Source organism: Cyrtonyx montezumae, unplaced genomic scaffold, assembly GCF_038088225.1.
Source record: "Cyrtonyx montezumae isolate F1298 unplaced genomic scaffold, pur_monq_1.0 scaffold_19, whole genome shotgun sequence".
Classification (NCBI taxonomy): domain Eukaryota; kingdom Metazoa; phylum Chordata; class Aves; order Galliformes; family Odontophoridae; genus Cyrtonyx; species Cyrtonyx montezumae.
This window is the reverse complement of record NW_027071925.1, coordinates 5151574-5167482: the sequence shown is the minus strand read 5'-3', so window position 1 is coordinate 5167482 and position 15909 is coordinate 5151574. Positions and strand designations below refer to the sequence as shown.

The 15909-nt window shown below is 61.4% G+C and overlaps 2 protein-coding genes across 2 annotated transcripts in view; one reads left to right on the top strand and one right to left on the bottom strand.

The window, feature by feature from the left end:
- The window catches only part of RPL38 (ribosomal protein L38), a 149910-nt gene that overhangs the window by 66499 nt on the left and 67502 nt on the right, over positions 1 to 15909 (top strand). The window lies entirely within an intron of this gene.
- Positions 1 to 15909, bottom strand: part of SDK2 (sidekick cell adhesion molecule 2) — a 39736-nt gene that overhangs the window by 479 nt on the left and 23348 nt on the right. Inside the window, exons 5-44 of the mRNA XM_065735591.1 lie at positions 15362 to 15495; positions 14322 to 14433; positions 14014 to 14204; positions 13824 to 13907; positions 13554 to 13748; positions 13304 to 13420; positions 12963 to 13130; positions 12645 to 12747; positions 12310 to 12486; positions 12096 to 12232; positions 11730 to 11877; positions 11518 to 11658; positions 11259 to 11440; positions 10897 to 11012; positions 9949 to 10144; positions 9665 to 9763; positions 9275 to 9466; positions 9065 to 9186; positions 8887 to 8996; positions 8658 to 8808; positions 8308 to 8545; positions 8095 to 8210; positions 7791 to 7980; positions 7445 to 7543; positions 6973 to 7167; positions 6695 to 6896; positions 6391 to 6494; positions 6206 to 6276; positions 5926 to 6061; positions 5250 to 5306; positions 4905 to 5006; positions 4620 to 4735; positions 3823 to 4009; positions 3579 to 3716; positions 3351 to 3512; positions 3091 to 3216; positions 2290 to 2454; positions 1998 to 2138; positions 1194 to 1332; positions 923 to 1049 (exon numbers count right to left, since the gene is read on the bottom strand). Of these exons, the coding sequence (XP_065591663.1) occupies positions 923 to 1049; positions 1194 to 1332; positions 1998 to 2138; positions 2290 to 2454; positions 3091 to 3216; positions 3351 to 3512; positions 3579 to 3716; positions 3823 to 4009; positions 4620 to 4735; positions 4905 to 5006; positions 5250 to 5306; positions 5926 to 6061; positions 6206 to 6276; positions 6391 to 6494; positions 6695 to 6896; positions 6973 to 7167; positions 7445 to 7543; positions 7791 to 7980; positions 8095 to 8210; positions 8308 to 8545; positions 8658 to 8808; positions 8887 to 8996; positions 9065 to 9186; positions 9275 to 9466; positions 9665 to 9763; positions 9949 to 10144; positions 10897 to 11012; positions 11259 to 11440; positions 11518 to 11658; positions 11730 to 11877; positions 12096 to 12232; positions 12310 to 12486; positions 12645 to 12747; positions 12963 to 13130; positions 13304 to 13420; positions 13554 to 13748; positions 13824 to 13907; positions 14014 to 14204; positions 14322 to 14433; positions 15362 to 15495 (5686 nt within the window). The remainder of the gene's footprint in view (positions 1 to 922; positions 1050 to 1193; positions 1333 to 1997; positions 2139 to 2289; positions 2455 to 3090; positions 3217 to 3350; positions 3513 to 3578; positions 3717 to 3822; positions 4010 to 4619; positions 4736 to 4904; positions 5007 to 5249; positions 5307 to 5925; positions 6062 to 6205; positions 6277 to 6390; positions 6495 to 6694; positions 6897 to 6972; positions 7168 to 7444; positions 7544 to 7790; positions 7981 to 8094; positions 8211 to 8307; positions 8546 to 8657; positions 8809 to 8886; positions 8997 to 9064; positions 9187 to 9274; positions 9467 to 9664; positions 9764 to 9948; positions 10145 to 10896; positions 11013 to 11258; positions 11441 to 11517; positions 11659 to 11729; positions 11878 to 12095; positions 12233 to 12309; positions 12487 to 12644; positions 12748 to 12962; positions 13131 to 13303; positions 13421 to 13553; positions 13749 to 13823; positions 13908 to 14013; positions 14205 to 14321; positions 14434 to 15361; positions 15496 to 15909) is intronic.

The following is a 15909-nucleotide window of genomic DNA, read 5'->3' as shown; positions in this document are numbered from 1 at the left end:
CCAAGCTGGAAGGGACCCGTAAGGATCATCGTCAGGAGAGCTTTCCCGAAAGACGGTGGGGGTGGGACGGCTGCAGCGCCGCAGGAGCGGTTCTGCGCTCTGCTCGAGTGAAATAAAACCTCGCACAAAAGGGCTGCGTGGCCCTGGGGCCCCGCCGTCCCCGGGGTGGGGGGGACGGGGGTGCTGGCGGGCGGCCGCCTGCCTCCTGCTCGCGGTAATTGGATTCAGCTTCTCCTCGGTGCGCACAAAGGGCCCATTGAGGGGCGGCGGGGAAGCAGCACCGCGCCAGCTTTCGGCTCTCGCCGCTCTTCACAGCTCCTCAAAGACACTCCATCCCCACAGAAGGGAGAGGGGCTGGGATCTGCTGAAGGAACCGGTGCGGGTGGAAGAAGGGGGGGGGGGCTCGGGGCTGACCCTGCCTGGGGACGGGGCTGTGCCGCAGGGACCCCCCCCCACCCCCTCCCGGATTCATCCTCCCCTTTGTCGCTGCTTTCCCGCATCCGGACCCGGGGGTGATGCTCAGTGCTCCCTGGGGGCTGTGCTCCTGCCCGGCCACAGCTGCCCGCTGCTCCACGAGGACACAGCAGTGCCATTCTGCGGGCTTGGCAGAGCTGCGGCTGTTGCCATCAGCGACCGGGCAGCAGGACAGACCCCAACCCCACGCTGTCCCCCGCGGTGCCACATCCCCTGCACACGGGCCGGGGGCTGTGCCAGCTTCCCACTGGATCTGTGCCACGAGGCCGTGGGGAAGCGCTGCTGAAGGGCAGGATGGGGCACAGGACAGGCAGTGCTGTTCCCAAACACACCCCGGGATCTGCATCACACGGGGCAGCGGACGCACAAGGAGGGCTCCCAGCAGCGCTCGCTGTTCCCCCAACCCCTGTGTGCCCCCACATCCCGGCCCCATTTGCACAGTGGGTACCTGGGAGTCGGAGACCTCGGAGGGTTTCTCGGTCAGGCTGCTGCTCTCGGCGGGGATCAGATCATTGTACTTGGTCACATCCTCATCCGAATAGTGCAGGCTGCCGGGGCTGGGGCGTGGTGGGGACCTTGGGGACAGGCAGGTGCTCAGCACAGGAGCAGCTCAGGCACACAGTGGGATGCCCCTGAATGCACCAAGAGCATCCCCAGGACTCTGCCCATGGGCATGATGCCTGACCAGCCCCCTCCTGCCCCACAGCATGGGCCCCTACCGGGTATAGATGCCATTCTTCCTGCAGAAGGAGTTCTTGACAGAAAGACGTCGGTTGTTGAGCTCCAGGGCAGGGAAGCTGCTCTCATCCAGGCTCACCATCTCACCATGGCTCAGGGCGTTTGCCTTGGAGCCATTCCCTGCGGGACAGGGACTCAGTATCCTGCAGGCTCCCCAAGCCCTCCAAGCGGGGAAGCAGCATGGGGTGATCTGGCTCCATCCCCTGCCCCAACCCCTGCCCACGCTGGGGATAGCACAGTCCAGGGACACCCATGAGGTGCCCTGTGCCCCCAGCAACAACGAGCCTTGGCTCACACTCTGCCCTGCTGCACTGCCTCCACTCCATCCAGCTCAGTGGCTGTTTGCTTAACGAGGAGGTCTGGATTTTCCCCACAATTTGAGCCCTTGATACAGCTAAGAAAACAGGGCTGTGTTTGACTAATCCCAATGACCTCCGCCGAGCCCCTGAGCTGCCCTGACTCCACAGCTGACAGCAAGACAAGCCATTCATTTAATCCTCAGCTCCTAGCACTCCCCATAAAGCATGCAGCATCGTCCTGAGACATCAGAAGGGCCCTGAGGCAGGCTGGGTTCTGCTTTGGGTACTCACCACCCCACTCAGACCCCAAAAGCAAGCAGGGATGCCCTGGAAAGACTGATGGGGACAAGGTACTGCAGCCCCCGGATGATTCCCCACTGCCCAGCATGCAGCCTCCCCATCACATGGGTACATCATCCCTCCTGATGACCCCAGCAGGTCCCCACCACTGTCACCACCCCAGGACAGCAGAACCCCAACACTCACCCGAGTCTGACTTTTTGGAGTATTTCTTGCTCTGCCCACGGATGATGAGCACAAAGACAAGCAGGAGGATGAAGATGAGCCCCACGAGGGCAATAACCACCAGGAACCACCACTCCTCGTAGAAGGGGTTGGCTTTCTGGGCTGCGACACAGCATGGGAGGGGAGGGGTATTAGATAAGGACTGGCAAGGGAGGGCAAACTGGTATGGGTAAGGGGAACCCAGGAGGGTTTTGAGAGCTTGTGAAACGGGGATAAGCAGGAGGAGATCCCCTGGGGGCACCCCTGTGGCTACCTGAGACAGAGGGGGATGGTGTGCTGGGGGTCCCATAGCCATAGTCATTGACGGCGATGACACGGAAGTCGTAGCTGACCCCCTGCTTGAGGATGTCCATGCTGAAGGTGTACGAGGTCACTTCTTTGGGAATGTCTTTGATGAGGATGTCCCAGAGACCTTCATCTGGAGGAGAGAAGAGGATGGGAGGGGGAACTGATTTCCCCTTACAACCCAGGCAGGGAACGTGCTCCTCTGCAGCCCCTCTCCCATTCCCCTTCCCCCACACCCACACTGGGTGCCTGCCCTCTGCCATCTGGAGCTGAGCTCGCTCGGTGCAGCATCATTAACATGCTGTAGCACCCCGCAGAGCTGATTTATCACCACCCTGCTCGTGGCCAAGGGCAAGGCAGCTCCCTGGGGAGCACACAACACCAGCTTCCCATTAGCAATTGGGGACTCTGTGCTGTGATCTGCAGCATGGGGAAGCCATTAGTGCCGGGATATGGGAGAATTCAGCTGCGCCTGCAGCTCCCTGCTGCAGGGATGGGGATTCTCATCCAGCAGCCTTCCCATTTCAGGATGTCCTCAGTGCCCCTTGGTCCTCTTTGCCTGGCTGGCATGACTGTGAAATCTGAGCAGCTTGGTGGCTCATTCTCCCCTTTCCATCCACCCTTTATTAGTATTCTCATGGCAAGCATATGGCCAGCACCAGCTCCTAACCCCTACCCCAGCCCACTGCGTGTCCAGAAAGAACTGGTGCTCCCTGCCTCAGTTTCCCTTTCTCCTAAGCTCAGCACACCACTGGCAGAGCTGCAGTACCTGAAGGCCGAGCCTCAATGACGTATCTAGTGATGGGTCCTTGGCCGGGGTCACCGCTCGTCCAGTGGATGGTGATGGCTGAGCCATAGCGGGAGATGAAAGGCTCTCCAGGAGGGCCAGGGGCACCTGGGGACCCAGAGCAGAGCTGGTGGCATGAGGGGACAATCTACATGGGACCCACACATTGGGAGCAACACCAGGGGAACTGCCCCCATCCATATCTCCTCTGTCACTCCAGCACACCCACATCCCCCCGCTACCTTCCCCTGGTCCCGTGGTGATGTTCGCTTCGATGTCCGGTCCATAGGCGAAGGTTTTAGCCCGGATTCGGAACCGGTAGGTGATGCCCTCAGCCAGGTCCTTCACCTTCATCCACAGCGGGCTGTTCCCCTTCACATCCACCGTGACAATCTTACTGACACCTGCAGGGACGGACGCTGAGCCAGGACTCCCCTGAGTCCCCTCGGGTGCCCCCGCTGTGCCCTCACCGTCCACGGGCATGCAGGGCTCGTAGACCAGCCTGTAGCCCTCCAGGATGCCATTGGGCAGCGGTGGTGGCTCCCAGGACACGTTCACTGACGTGGTGGTCAGCTCGCTGAACCGGATGGAGCCGGGTGCGCTGGGGGCTGCAAGGGAACGTGGGGGGGCCGGGAACAGCTCAGTGCTCCTGGGGAGCCCCCAGCACAGCACCAGCCCCAAGCACTGCCCCGTGGAGCTGTGCTATGGCCCCACCTGCCTGCTGTGTCCGGGTTGTGACCGGGGTGCTGCGGGGTCCATCCCCAGCGGCATTGAAGGCGGCGACGCTGACCCAGTAGGAGGTGTACCCCGTCAGGTTCTTCAGCTTCACCCCGGTCTCGGGCAGGAAAAGCGTCTTGACCCGCGTGCTCTCATTCTGCCGCTGTGCCTCCCAGAAGTGGATCTGCAGGAGAGGTGGCACTGACACTGCAGCTCAGTGGGGGTGATGCCAACTCGTAACCCCCACATCAAAGCCCTGTGGCACTCAGCCAGCCCACACAGCCCTGCTCGAAGCCCCCATCCTGGAGTGGCTCTGTGTAATCCAGAGGGAAAACCCAGCCCCCCCTCCAGCATGCCTCCAGCATGGCTCCAGGCGATGCCAGGGATCAGACAGAGCGCTGCTCACAGCTGGCTCAGGGACAAGCATCGCCGCAGCGCACATCAGTCGTGCTCAGATCATCTCTGAGATGTGCCCAAACCTCAAAGGACAGGGCTGGGAAGGAGGAATCACGATGGATGTGGACCTAGAGCGTGGGGCAAGGCTGCATCCCCATCGCTCACCCCATCAGACCCACAGCAGCACCGCGCACCGGGGACCGCATCCGAGGACCGAAGGCGCCCTCTGGTGCTCAGAGCCGGGCAGTGCCACCCGCCGCGTCCCCACATCCCTTCCCTTCGCTTCCCAGGGTACCCAGAACCCTCCGACAATCTTCCCAGGGCACGCTGTGTCCCCACGGCCCCATTGTCCCGCAGCCCCAGCTCAGCGCCAGCTCCCAAGTGACGGATCCCAGTACCTTGTAACCCTGGATGTCCCCGTTCTGGCTCTCGGTGGGAGGTGGCTCCCAGGTGACATCCAGCTGGGTGGCGGTGGTCGCCTTCACGGCCACGTTCTGTGGTGCACCAGTGGGCACTGTGTCAAAGGAGGGTCAGTGTCACAGCCCAGCTATGAACAAAGCAGGGGGGAAGCCCCCCCCCCCCGATGTGCAATGGCCCATTAGGGCTGTAACAGAGGGGATGCAGGGGGGGACACACGGCAGAATGGGGTGCCAGGATGTTCCAGCCCCCTTTGGCAAACTCACCCGCTTCACCCACGAAGACCTCCTGGGGGGGGCTGGGGGGTCCCTCACCCACTGCATTGTACACACTCATACGGATCTCATAGCGCCGGTGCTTGCTCAGATCTGTGGGGAGGAGAGGAGGTGGGATAAGCAAGATCCCACCACCCCAAGGGACCCCATGGAGTCCCCTCTCCTGGAAGGAGGAGGGTGTCCCCAAGGGGCAGCGGGAGCAGACAGGTTGTGGTGTCCCCTGGACACAGACCATGAGGATTCACCCCACAGAGCAGGCAGGCAGTGGGGAGAGACACAGGGGGTGGAGGTGTGGGGGGACAGGCACACAGAGGGGAGTGGGGAGCAGCGACTTACTGTCCAGTTCATACTGGGTGAGGGACACCTCGCTGAGATTGTGCACGGCGTAGACAGCTGGGCAGCACGGAGCAGTGAGAGCAGGCAGCGTTAGTTCTCCCCCCAGCACTGCCTCCCACCCAGGGTACCCCATAAGGAACATGGGTTCCTCTGAGGGCTGCCGGGGCTGTCACAGCACAGAGGAGCCCTTCTGTCCCCATCCCATGAGTGGGACAAGCAGGGTCTGGGCATCAGGGCCCCCATGGGAACAACTGCTGCCGGGAGCAGTCTTGGGTTCTACCCTCATCCCTCATGTCCCTGCTGTCCCTAGAACAGCTGTGACCCCATTCCCTGCAGGGCCTGAGGATGGCAGCACACAGACACACACACAGCAGGAACATCACACAGACACCCATGTTATGGGCACACTCATGGACACACTCAAGGACACCTATGTGACAGGCACAGAGGGGTCTGAACACAGCAGGACCAAGCCAGCACACACAGTGCATTAGGGACAGCCTGCCTTGGTGACACAAAGGTGACAGCTCCACGGAGCACAGCGTGGCTCCAGGCTGCGGTACCCAGCACAGAACGCTGGTGCAGACCACATGATACAGGATGCTGCCCTGCTGTACCCCACCCACCACCACAGCGTCCCCACGTCCCCATGCTTCCCAGGGCTACGAGCACTCACGGGTGAGCTCAGCCCACGTGGCGCCGGGGCTGCCGATGCCACGCAGGGTGAAGCCACGCAGGCTGTCGTACAGCAGCTCACGGTAGCGGAGGCGGAAGCCCAGCAGGATCCCATTGATCTTGTCCTCAGCCGGGGGCTGCAGAGCAGGGAAGGTGAGCCCCCCTGAGATGGCTGTCCCCAGCCTCAGCAGAGTGCCTTGCCCCCGCTGCCCAATCCTGGAGTGCCACAGAGGGCTGCACGGCACTGCCACCTCTCAGTGTCACCTCCAGGGGGACAGTACCTGCCAGCGGATGAGCACGGACGTGGTAGTGTGCGGGGTGACCGAGAGGATGGTGGGGGCTTCCTCAGGGGCTGCGGGGCAGAAGGAGGCAGTAAGGCTCCGGAGAAGCATAGGACACCTGATGCTACTGTGTCAGTGCCACGCAGGAAGGCACAGCACCATCCCCAGCCCTCCTGGGCACCGACCTGCCTGCAGCGTGGTGAGTGACTCCGACTCCTCGCTGTACTCGCTGTCCCCAATGTCATTTGTTGCCTTCACACGGAATTTGTAGGAGGTGAAGGGCTTCAGCCTGCGTGGGAACAGAGCAAGATGGGACCGGTGAGGCCGGTGAGTGCTCCCTGGGCTGCATCCGTCCCGCAGGGCACTGCTTCACAGCCTTGCTGCAAGTGCTTCCCATCAGGAGGGGAAACTGAGGCACCACAAAAGCACCCAAAGCAGAGCCCATCTCTCAGCATCCTCACCACGACTTGGCATCATTCCATGCCTCACCTGTCCACGATGAAGGCGGTGGCATTGTGGCTGATGGATGCAGGGTGCAGTGCCCACTCACCGCCGGGCAGCTCACGGGTCTGCACCGTGTAGAAGCGGACAGGGGAGAGCCCATCGCTGCCCGGCTCCCAGGACAGCAGAACGCTGCGGGCACGCACGTCCTCCTGCCGCACCAGCGGCTTGCTGGGGGGCTGCGGGCGATCTGGGGGAGGCAAGGGGCTGGGAGCACTGTGGGCACGGCACCGGCATGGCGAACCACAGGCTGGGCCCTCCCGTACCTCTCTTCTCTGTGGTCACCACGAGGGCTTCGGCCGCCTCTCCCCAGCCCTTGCGGGTCTGTGCCGCGATGCGGAAGAGGTAGGTGGCCTCGGGCTGCAGGCCGGTGGCCGTGTACTGCCGCGTGCTGGGGCCCAGCACCTCGATGACAGCCGCGTTGGCCGTGGTGGTGTTAAGGCGGTGGGTGAGCTGGTACGCTGCAGGGATGGGGGTGGCACCGTGAAGGACAGCCCCCTGGCACCCCCTCCCTTTGCCTCCCCTTCTATCTCTGCCCTGCTGAGAGCCAGCAGTGAAGGGGTCTCTCCCTGCTATGTTTGGGGCTGAGCTTGCTGATGTGGGAGCAAACAGGCTCTGAGATGCTCCGGGGTGGCAGGGAGCCGCCCCCTGCCCCTCCCCATGCTGCCCCCGGCTCCCACAGGCTCTCTGCATCCCTCCACAGAGCATCACAGCACAGCCACAACAGCTCCCACCTACCCAGGATGACACCATTGGGGGCTGTGGGTGGCTGCCAGATGAGCCGCACAGAGGTCGTCCTCACTTCAGGGAACAGCATTCCCACGGGGGGCCCAGGTACTGGAATGAGAGAGATGGGGCTCATCACAGAGTGCATGAAGTGAGAGCAGAACACCCAACCCCGTGCAGATGGTGCCCGTCCCCATCCTCTGAGAATGGCATCCTTGGGTGTCCAGGTTAGAGAAGCTCCAGGGAACAGAGTTAGGAAGGGATGGCATAGCATGACATAGGATGGCATGACCTTAGGCACCCTGGATACCCCTCAGCCCTTTGGGATCTTTCTATCCACCTGTGCCCTGGCACTCACCATCATCCAGAGTCCTCTCGAGGACAGGGGGCCGGCTGGGCACACCGTCCCCAATCCTGGTGAAGGCCAGCACACGGATCTCATATAGCATGAACTTGCCCAGCCCTGTCAGCTGGGCACTGCGGGAAGCATTGCCCTCAGCCAGCCAGAACTGGGCACGTGCCTCCGAGTCTTTCTCCTTGTACATCACCTGAAACAAACCCTGTGTGACACAGCCAGGCTTTCCAGGGTGGAGCAGCACAACCTGGAGTAGCTGTGTCTCCTGGGGCAGGGCACAGGCACTGGGGCTGGTGTAACTGCTCACCTTGTAGCCCAGGATGAGGCCGTTGCAGTCTGCCTCGGGGATGTCACTCCATCGCACCAGCATGCTGCTGGAGGTGGTGGCCTGTGCCGACACGTTGCTGGGGCCAGAGGAGGGCACTGGGGGGGGATGACAGCAAAAGGTCAGCGCTGGGGACAAGTGCAGGTCAGCACTGGGCTGGCGGGGGCACATACTGCCACAGGGGGCTGGCAGTACCTGACTCCCGCGTGCGTCCCACCACCAAGTGGCTCCAGGGCCCTGAGCCAATGGCATTGAAGGCTTGGACCTGCACCCGGTACTCGGTCCACTCCTCCAGGTCCTCGATGGTGTACTCGCGCTCCACGCGGTCATGGATGACGTGCACCACTGCCCGCCCTCGCCCATCCGAGCGCAGGTAGCGGATCCGGTAGCCCACTGAGTCGGGGTTCCCGTTGTACTCCTGCTCCAGGAGGGGCTGGCACAGACAGTCACTATCACTCCTGATGGACTGTCTGTTCCACAGCCACTCCAGGCTGCCCCGATGTGCGCTGTGCCCACGGGTGCAGACCCCCAGGATCCCCCCTCACCATCCAGCGCAGCCACAGGCTGGTCTCACTGGCCGTCCGCAGGGTGACATTAGCAGGTGCCACATCCGGGGGGGCCTGCAGGGTCTGGATCCTCCGGGAGGGCAGGCTGGGGGGGCTGGTGCCCACGATGTTCACCTGCCGCATGCGGAAACTGAGAGGGGAGAGCAGGGTCACAGTGGGGACCAGAGCACTTTGGGAAGGATGGCAAGGCAAACCCTCGGCTACTCGCCTGTAGTAGGTATAGGGGTTCAGATTGGGCACCTCCATGGAGCGGGCATCGGGCTCGTTAGCCAGCTGGTAGATGAGCCCCCACTCTTCGGCCTCACCATTCTGGCCCACCTGCAGGATGGCAGTGGGATGAGCCGTCCCCCTGCACCCCCCCTTGCCACCCCACAGCCATCCCATACCTGTGCCTCCACCTGCCAGCGGGAGATGGAGGTTTTGCCATCATAACCCGGGCGAAACTGGAGGGTGACGGAGCGGGGACCAATGTTGGAGATGCCCAAATTGGTGGGGGCACCGGGGAGCTCTGCAGGGACAGGGCAGGGTGGGTGATACCAGCTGCTCGCCCCCAACACCAGCAGCATCCCACGGCATTCCCACAGCACCGCGCTCACCTGGTGGCACTCCTGAAGAGATGGTGGAAGAAGAAACCTGGCCCTGGCCCTTGGAGGTCATGGCAGCCACCTCGATGGTGTAGGTGGTGAGGGCAGTGAGGCCGGTGACACGGTACTCCAGAGTGACGTTGGGGAGGTAGTGGGTCACCCGCGTGTTGGTGCGGTTGTACTCCTCCCAGGAGATCCTGTAGCCTGAAGAGCACCCCGTGCCATCAGCCCCCAGTCACCCACCCCGTGAGGCTGATCAGGGTACAGAAAGATGCTGTGGGATTGGGTCACGGGAGATGCTGCAGGGTTGAAGGGCAGGTTGCTGTGCAGTCAAGGGGCTGGGGGAGATGCTGCGAGGTTGATGCGGACAGATGCTGCAAGGTTGAGGCTCAGCATCCCTACCTGTCAGGATGCCATTCTTCTCCAGGGGCTCCTGCCAGCTGACCTTTAGGGACGTGTCTAAGATCTCACTGAAGCTCAGGTGTCCCACAGGGCCGGGCACTGCCCAAAGACACCCAGGCTCAGCACACAGCCACGGGAGCCCATGGAACCCCACACAGAGTGGGCTCCCCAGGCATAGAGCTTCCCAGGGCTCAGGGGCACGCTGTGCCACATCCTCCCCAGCACCAGCCCCACATCACTGGGCTGCTCACTGCTGCCCCGGGGTGCACAGAGCCTCCCCGTACCGTCCTCGTGGGTGCGCACCAGCTGGGGCGGGCTGCGCGGGCCGTCCCCTGGCGTAGTGAAGCACAGCACTGATGTGAAGTACTCAGTGAACTTCTTCAACCCCACGATGTAGCCCACGTGGACACTGTCCTGGAAGTTGGGCCGCACTGTCACCACCGTCGCCTCTTCTTCATGCTCTGGCTCCCAGGCAATAAGCTGCGAGAACGATGGAAACACAGAATACCCCAAGTTGGAAAGGACCCTTCCAAGCTGAAAGAGACCCTTCCAAGTTGGAAAGGAAGAAGGCGCTGGGACAGGCGCCATGGTCCCCACCACACCACCACCGTCCTCCGAGCATTCACAGCCCCTTTTATTTATTCAGCGTTGATTAAATATCAATTAATGATGCAGGGAGCACTTGATGGTGTCTAACCGGTGCGTGTTTACCCTTATGAGCTGATACGGAGCGCACACTCGGTGATTAACTCCCATTGATAACAGCGCGTAATCGCCCACTTGCCTTCGTTTAGGAGGGATGTTTGGGCATTTAATTGGTATTGTGCAAGATAGCCTATAGCAACTCAATTAAATACTAATTAGGCCCTAAAAATACTAATCAAAAATACTAAGTGGCATTTAATAAGAATGTTAAATATCCTACTTGCTCTGGTTATCTCATTCAGCAGCAATTAAATTCCTGAACTTCTTTTGAGTGGATTAAGAAACAAGTTTAATGTTTTAATTCAATTTAATTAACGTAAATTTGAATTAATTGCAAATTGCAATTAATTACAGGGACTCCAAGCCCATGCAAGTGTTAAATCTCAGTAAATATTGTTTTAACAGTTGGGCAGCAATCCATTAGAATAGCTGGGGGGCCTGCAAGGAGGAGTCACGCTGTGTTGTGTGGGACGGCCAGGGGGTTCCTGCTGCATGCTTTATGGGGAGACCTGCATGTAACCCCTCACCTTGTAGCCCTGGTTGATGCCGTTGATGAACTGGGGGCTGGGGGGGTTCCAGGTGAAGCGAATGGTGGTGGAGTTGGTGGCCTCAGTCTGTACGTTGCCCGGGGGCACGGTGGGGACTGTTGGGATGAGGGCAGGCTGGCAGCAGCTCTGGCTCTGCTGGGTCCCCTCCCTCAGCGCAGGGACCCCAGGCATGCAGGAGTGACCCACCTTGGGGCCATGCCCACGCCCGGTCCCCGCGTTCATCCCTTGTACCCCCCACCCATCCTCCTGAAGCCCAACCCCATCACTCCTATGGCACAGCAGGGCCAGCCAAGCCCCCTCTTCACTGGGAAGACCACCAAGCCCTGCCCGTCCCCGCCTACCTCCCTGCAGTGTCCACTCGGTCACCTTCATGCTGTACACCCCCAGGCCAGCGCTGTTGTACGCCGCCACCTCGATCTCATAGTTGGTCCAGATGATGAGGTCCTCCAGGAGCAAGTTGTTGACATCAGCATTGGTGATGTTCTTGAACTGGTAGCCCACGGGCAGCCCAGCCAGGCAGTACCTGGGGACCAGCTGCCATCAGCACTGCACCCCGGGGCACTGGGGAGGGGGTGCCCACGCTCCCCCTCAGGTGCCCACCGGATGATGTAGCCCTTGAGGACACCGTTCTGGTGGCTCTCAGGGGGCGGCTGCCACTGGATCATGATGGATTGGTTGGTGCGGCCGCTGGCGATGACGTTCTGGGGGGGAGCGGAGGGCGGCTCCTCGGGCAGGGACACTCTGAGGGGCACAAGGTGAGGATGAGCGCTCACCCCTCTCACAGACACATGCTCCCCAGAACCGCCGCTCACCTCTCCGTGTCCTTGCTGAACTGGCTCCTGCCCACGTCGTTGACAGCACACAGGCGGAACTGGTAGGAGCGGGCGGGCACCAACCCCCGCACCACCACCCACGTCAGCTCGGGGTCAACGCTGGGCAGCAGCACAGTCCAGGGGGCATCTGTGGGGAGAAAATGGTGAGCAGGTGGAGGACACAGCCCGCGAGGCTCCTGCATCCCCTGCCCACTGGCTGAGCAGTCCCATGGTCATCAAGATCCATGCAGCATCTCCATCCCAACCCAGTGTGATGACAAAGACCGGGCTTCATCCAGATGGGGACAGCAGAGCCAGCACCACAGGGACAACTCCGGGGTCTGGGAGGTGGGCACAGCCCCTTACTGTTCTCGGAGACCTCCACGAGGTAACGTAGCAGGGGGCTGTTGCCATCAAAGGGCTTGGCCCAGGTCAGGTTGATGGCCCGCTTCTCCTGGGGACTCAGGACGGCCACGGGGCTCTCAGGGGCATGGGGGAGCTGCCTGGACGGGGCGGGGGACACGGTGGTCAGGGTGGGGCTACAATGGGGCATGCAGAGCCCATGGGGTGGGGGTCTCACCGGACACGGAGGTGGGCACTGCGTGAGTCATTGCCGCCGGCCGAGAGCACCTTGCAGGTGTAGGTGCCAATGTCCCCCGACCAGGTCTGGGAGATGTGCAGAGTGCCTGCCTCATCCAGCCGCAGCCGGGGACCGCTCTCCGTGCCCAGCGGTGCCCCGTCCTTCTCCCAGATGTACCTGTGCCAGGTGGGAACTCAGAGCGGGTTCCTGGCACCCTGCAGACCCCTGGCACGGGGGACCGGGTGCCGGGATCCCTGCGTGCAAGGCACCAGGTGGCACTGCAGGACCACCGAGCACCAGCACGGAGCACATCCCGCTCCCTCCCCGGCCCCCACCTGACATCCACACTGGGGTCGTGGGTGACTCCGCAGCTCATGGAGGCCTTGGTGCCCTTGATGACACTTTGGTCCTGTGGTGGGTCGGTGATGCGTGTCCGCGCTGTGGGGGGACAGGATGAGGGAGCAGCACTGCCTGGGGGGCTGCGGGGCATTGGTGCAGGGACAGAACCACCCGGCTCATGGGACTGGGGACAGCATCACAGGTGGCCACGTGGGTTCAAATCATAGCACCCCGCCAAGCACAGCAGCCACGTGTTAGTGTCCACCCCTGGCATGGCAGCCAGCAGGGTCTGTCCTGCAATGCAGGCACCTTACCCCAGACCACCAGGTCAGCAGAGGCTTCGTCCACGCCACGGGAGTTGGTGGCCAGGCAGGTGTAGGTGCCGGCATCGTCCAGGTGTGCGGGGCTGACGAGCAGGCTGCCCGACTCCAGCAGGGTGAAGCGTGGGAGCTGCACTGAGCCACTGGCCAGGATCCGCTCCCCTGGGGGACACCAGAGGGGTCCATCACCCACAGCCATCAGCCAAGCCCGGTGGCCACATGCTCAAGGACCAAACCAAGAGGGAGGAGGAAGGTTTGGCCAAGCCCCATGCAATGAGCTTGTCAAGAGCCCCCTGAGCCATGCATGCAGGGCACTGTGCCCCCAGCCCCTGTACCTTTCTGCCAGGTGATGGCTGGGCGTGGAGCCCCCGAGGTCTCGCAGTTGAGGATTACAGACATGCCATCGATCACTGTGCTGTCCTGGGGACCTCTGGTGATGTTGGGGGCAATGCCTGTGGAGCAAAGAGATGCTCAGGACAACCCTGAAGGCCTTCCCTGTGCTTAGTCTTGGCACAGGGGTCTGTCCCTGCCTTGGGGGGTCCCATCCCACACAGGGCACCCCGGGACAGGGGGGCTGACACCTACTGGTCACAGCCAGGTACGTGGTGGTCTGCACCTCTCCGGCTGCATTGCGGGCGAAGCACTGGAACATGCCAGTGTCGTCGGGGAGCAGCCCACTGATCTGCAGGCTGCCATCTGCCAGCAGCTGGAAGCGGGACAGCTGCTCGGGGTGGAGGAGGGATGCGTCCTTGTACCAGGCCATGTCAGGAGGTGGCACACCTGCAAGGACCAGGCTGTGTCAAGCATGGGGTCACTGTAGACTCTAGACCATGGCGGGCACGGCGTGCAGTTCACCTTTAGCTTGGCACGGGATGGCCACCACCTTCTCCATCTCAGCCGTGATGTGCCTCTCCGGCTCCTTGATGAACTGCGGGGGCTCTGCAAAGGGAAACACGGAGACGGGCAGTGTTAGCACTGAGATCCTCCACACCCATCCCGAGGGCTGAGCCCGGCCCCACTCATTGCACACAAGGCAGCGCCTCACCCAGCACAGACAGGTAGGCACCCTCAGCCACAGCGGGCACGCTGCTGCTGCGCAGCACGGCCTCGCACTCGTAGTAACCACTGTCGCCCAGCGCGGGGTTGAGGATGGTGAGCCGGCGGCTGTAGTCGCTGATGCCACTGGAAAGGGGCACACCGTCCTTCTTCCAGATGATATGCAGCTTGATCAGCGGCCTGGGGCAGGAGCATGCCATGAGCCAGCCCCCCTGAGCCCCACACCTCCTTTCACCCCACGGGTTTGCAGAGCTGACGAGGGTCCCCCAGCCCCATCCCATCCCCGTCGCTACTCGCCTGGCGTTGGCCACGCACTCCATGGTCACCTCCGAGGTCCCGGCCACCACGCTGGTGTTCCTGGGTGGGACAATGATGGTGGGTGCGATGGGATCGGCAGGGCCACCCACGTCTGGGGAGAAGCAGGCCAGAGCAACAGCCATCAGCACCCCAGCTCCATGTGCCATGGGGGGGGGGGGGGGGCAGGAACCGCAGGGCTCTGCTCTCCTGCAGCACTCCCAGCCCATCACCATGGGGTCTGGGAGTTTCTCAGCTCCCCATTCATCCCCTCCTCCCATAGGATCCTGTGACACCCCAGAGCCTCCACCCCATACAGCAGCTCCTGCACGGCACCAGCTGGCAGGGAAGGAGGAGAAGGGAGTATATAAAGCAAAATAATTGCAACAATAAAAAACCCTCATGTAGACGCTGTAAAAATGTGATCGCTGTGAAAGCTGCTGATATAGCTGAATCCATAAACATGGGCTCTAAGTTGTTTATTACGCACCAGGATGCCAAGGTACGGAGCGGCTGATTAATGGGGCAGGAGGGAAAGGGGGACAAGCACAGCCCTGCGTGGGAAGGCATAACAGCAGCCATGGAGAGAAGAGCAGGAGCTGGGACAAGAGGACCAGTGCCACTTTGGGACATATTCCTAGGGATGGGGTCATCACCTGGACAGGCAACAGAGGAGGGGATCTGGGGGACAGGGGCACACAGTTCTCCTATAGAACGAGGCTGATCCAGAGCAACATGGACCAAGAGTGGTCCTTGGCCAGCACAGGGGGAGCAGCAGGGGGTTATACGACACCATCCTGTCCCAGATCCATCCCACCACCTAAGGGCACCCCAGCAGCACCACAATCAGGATGGCACAGGGAGAGAGGTTCTGCTGGTGCCACAATTAGCGCTCACTAGCACCTGCAGCATGTCCCGAAGTGCCTAAATAAATTTGGAGGCAGCCAAATCGTTAAGTCAGCAGAAGCAGAGCCTCCAAAGAGATTTACTGCAAATTAAAGGTGGGTGGCAGCCAGGCGGCGCCGGGGGAGCAGGGCACTCACTGGCCACGGTGAGCGTGATGGGCTGGCTGGTCTTGTTGTCCCCGTTCTTGTCGTTCACTGCCTGCACGTAGTAACGTCCCGCATCCGGGGCCACCGTGGAGAGGATGACAAGGGTGTTTTCCAGCGTGATGGCTCTGTGGGATAAGCACGGCACAGGGGATGTGAGGGACCCTCATTCCCCCACCCCATGGGCACGGATGGGATCGGATCATCCCGACCGTAAATATGTGCACACTGTGTGGGGAAGCACAGCTCAGCCACTGACCCCACAAATGAGCCAGGGCCAGGCCAGGACCGAGCCCCACACTGCCCACCCACCCACCCACCCTCCCATGCACAGCATCCACGGAGCACAGTGGATAGCGCAGATTAATAGGGCCCAGTTTATTTATTTATTTATTCCTACAGAACGATCTAATCTGCTGGAAACATAAAATGGTTTGGTGGAATATATTTTACCATTAAATATGAGATAAAGGAGTTTTATCTCCTCAATCCTGCTTTGCAAATAGAAGAGAGACCGGTTCAATTCCCGCATAATGTGGGTT